We start from the raw sequence: 2,455 nt of genomic DNA on the forward strand, positions 1-2,455 counted from the left end.
TTTTTTTCTACCATCTGAACTCTATGAACATCCATTTTTTCACAAGATCTGAGAAGACGAAGGCCCTAATTTTTTGCATAGCGATCTACCGATCTTTCACGAAGATATGTTCTATTACATCTCGTGTTTTTCATCATCTTCATGTGTGTTATTTGTTTTCCAAAACTAAATACATGTCTATCGATTTAAGATCTCGGCAAGTATTTGTATTCATTTTCCAGATCTTCATTGGTGTTCTTCATTTTCCTTTTGTCCAGATCTTTATTTGTGTTCATCCTTTTTGTTGTTCAGATCTTCATATGTGTTCATCATATATGATTTTGTGTTCTCCAATTTCCAGATCTTCATATGATTTTGTGTTCTTCATCTAAGAATTGGGCATGAATTAAATAATATTTAACGGTCAAAGATAAGGCATGGTGTCATACACTCAAGTCTGCCCCGTGACACTGGGCATGACTGAACTCACTTAATTATGAAATCAATTTTTTGTCCTAAAAAATGAATATGACAAGTTTTTAAGCTGTTTTCGGTTGTTGACAGTTGATAACTATAAAAAAGAAAGCCTATAAATGCATGTCTTTAACAGAGTTTGAGAAATTCGGAAAGATTGAAACACCACACATATTCCTACAAATTCATTATTTGGATCTTGAGGAAAACATAGTGATTTTCGTTAGATTCAAGATGCATCTACAATCAAATGCATCTAGCTGTTTAAAAATTCATGTTTTAATCGTCAATCAAGTACGTTTTCTGTTTTGAATAAGCTTCTGTACATTCACCTTAGTAATTTTACATTTGTAATTTGTTTAAGTTTTCAACTTATGGTCATTGGTCACCCACCAACTCTTGATAGCTAAAAAAGACTTCATAATTCATTCTAATAAAAAACATACATACATATAACATATGATAAAAATGAGATATTAAACATTTATTGAAAGATTTAGACAATTTGAAAGAGAAATATGATGATAATGTATAAAACCGCACAAATCTTCTCAAATCCCAACCATTTCTTTCCCCTGCCAACATCACTTGCTTCAATTTTGCCGTTACTTGTGTCCCCTTCAATAATATTAATTAAATGACAATTACTCCCATGCATCAATTATTTAATATGATAATTGTCATTACATATATTTTCAAAAACAAATAAATAAAAGCATATATATATATATATATATATATATATATATATATATATATATATATATATATATATGTTTTAATAAATGAAATCATATATACGGTTGTTTCATGCATGATTCTGATTGATAAGTTATCGTTCCAATAATTAGTATATATTTTTGAAAATTTTACATATATTTGTTAGTTATGATTATCAAAAAAACCAAAACAATAATTCATTTGATTCTTGAAGGTGGGACTTAAAAAAAAAAAAAAAAAAAAAAAAAAAAAAAAAAAAAAAAAAAAAACTCATTTACCTGGTGGAGAAGCTACGTTGGTGATGTTATTCTTTTTTGCGTTTTTTCCATAATCTTCAAAAATCTTGGCCTCTGGGGAGTTGGGTGGCAGCTTCATAAGCTCTAAAAACACACACACACACAAACAGTAAAATAATACATTAAATCACTATAGGAGTCAGCAATTTCGTTAAACGAAGATGTATATAGCACATAAGCAGACAAAAGGAATAAAGTCTTGAAAAACTCACAAACCCTACAATTCATGTAACAAGTTATAACTTACTAGGACACTCAGTGATGTTAGTAGGCGTATGACATGAATCAGGCAAACCCAATGCTAAGGTGGCATTGATCTTGATTCCGAGCTTGGGATCATCACGATCCTTGACCAAGATGCATAGACACCTCAAGTTCTTCTGCACGACTTGTTTGAGCCCAGAGCAACAGTCCATGGTTGGATTCTTGGCGTCCCCACTCACATAAGGTAGGCATGTGGCTAACCCAATCAAAGTGTCTGCACACTCTTGTTGATCTTTGTCGAAGTCTCCCTTAGCCAAAACTACAAACACCATCAACATAGCTAGCCATGGAAGCAACTTCCGTGAACCCATTTTAGAGAGATGAGAAGAAGTTCAAAGAAGATTACTATTCGGAATGTTAGATGCCCTTTTATGCTATGATTGGGGGTGTTGATTTATAGTTATTGTGGTTAAAGGGGCTATAAAAGGAATATTTAATTAGTTGATAAAGTTGTCTCATGCTCTAGATGTTTTGGTTTGTGATATGTTTCTCAAGGTTCAATGAATTTTTTTTTTTTTTTTTTTTTTTATTTAAATTTCGTATAAAATTAAATATTTGTTTTTAGAAAAAAAATTAACATTTGATTTGATTATATGATATAATAATTAAGAATCTTCCATTAATAATAGAATATTTTTTCGATGGAAACTTGATACCATGATTAAACGACCGGTAATATAGTTTGTAGTAGTTATAACAAAATATTTGATTTTTTTATTCAA

General features: G+C 30.3%; 1 protein-coding gene across 1 annotated transcript; it reads right to left on the reverse strand.

The window, feature by feature from the left end:
* Window positions 1-860: 860 nt before the first annotated feature.
* LOC145032480 (non-specific lipid transfer protein GPI-anchored 14-like) lies at window positions 861-2,118 on the reverse strand. Its single transcript, XM_078981303.1, has 3 exons — window positions 1,717-2,118; window positions 1,452-1,553; window positions 861-1,071 (listed from the first exon to the last, which is right to left on the reverse strand). Exons 1-3 carry the CDS (start codon window positions 2,042-2,044, stop codon window positions 950-952), a joined length of 552 nt encoding a protein of 183 aa, XP_078837429.1. The 5' UTR covers window positions 2,045-2,118; the 3' UTR covers window positions 861-949.
* Between the last annotated feature and the right edge of the window lie 337 nt (window positions 2,119-2,455).

This window comes from Lactuca saligna, chromosome 2, assembly GCF_052625555.1.
Source record: "Lactuca saligna cultivar CGN05327 chromosome 2, ASM5262555v1, whole genome shotgun sequence".
Lineage (NCBI taxonomy): Eukaryota > Viridiplantae > Streptophyta > Magnoliopsida > Asterales > Asteraceae > Lactuca > Lactuca saligna.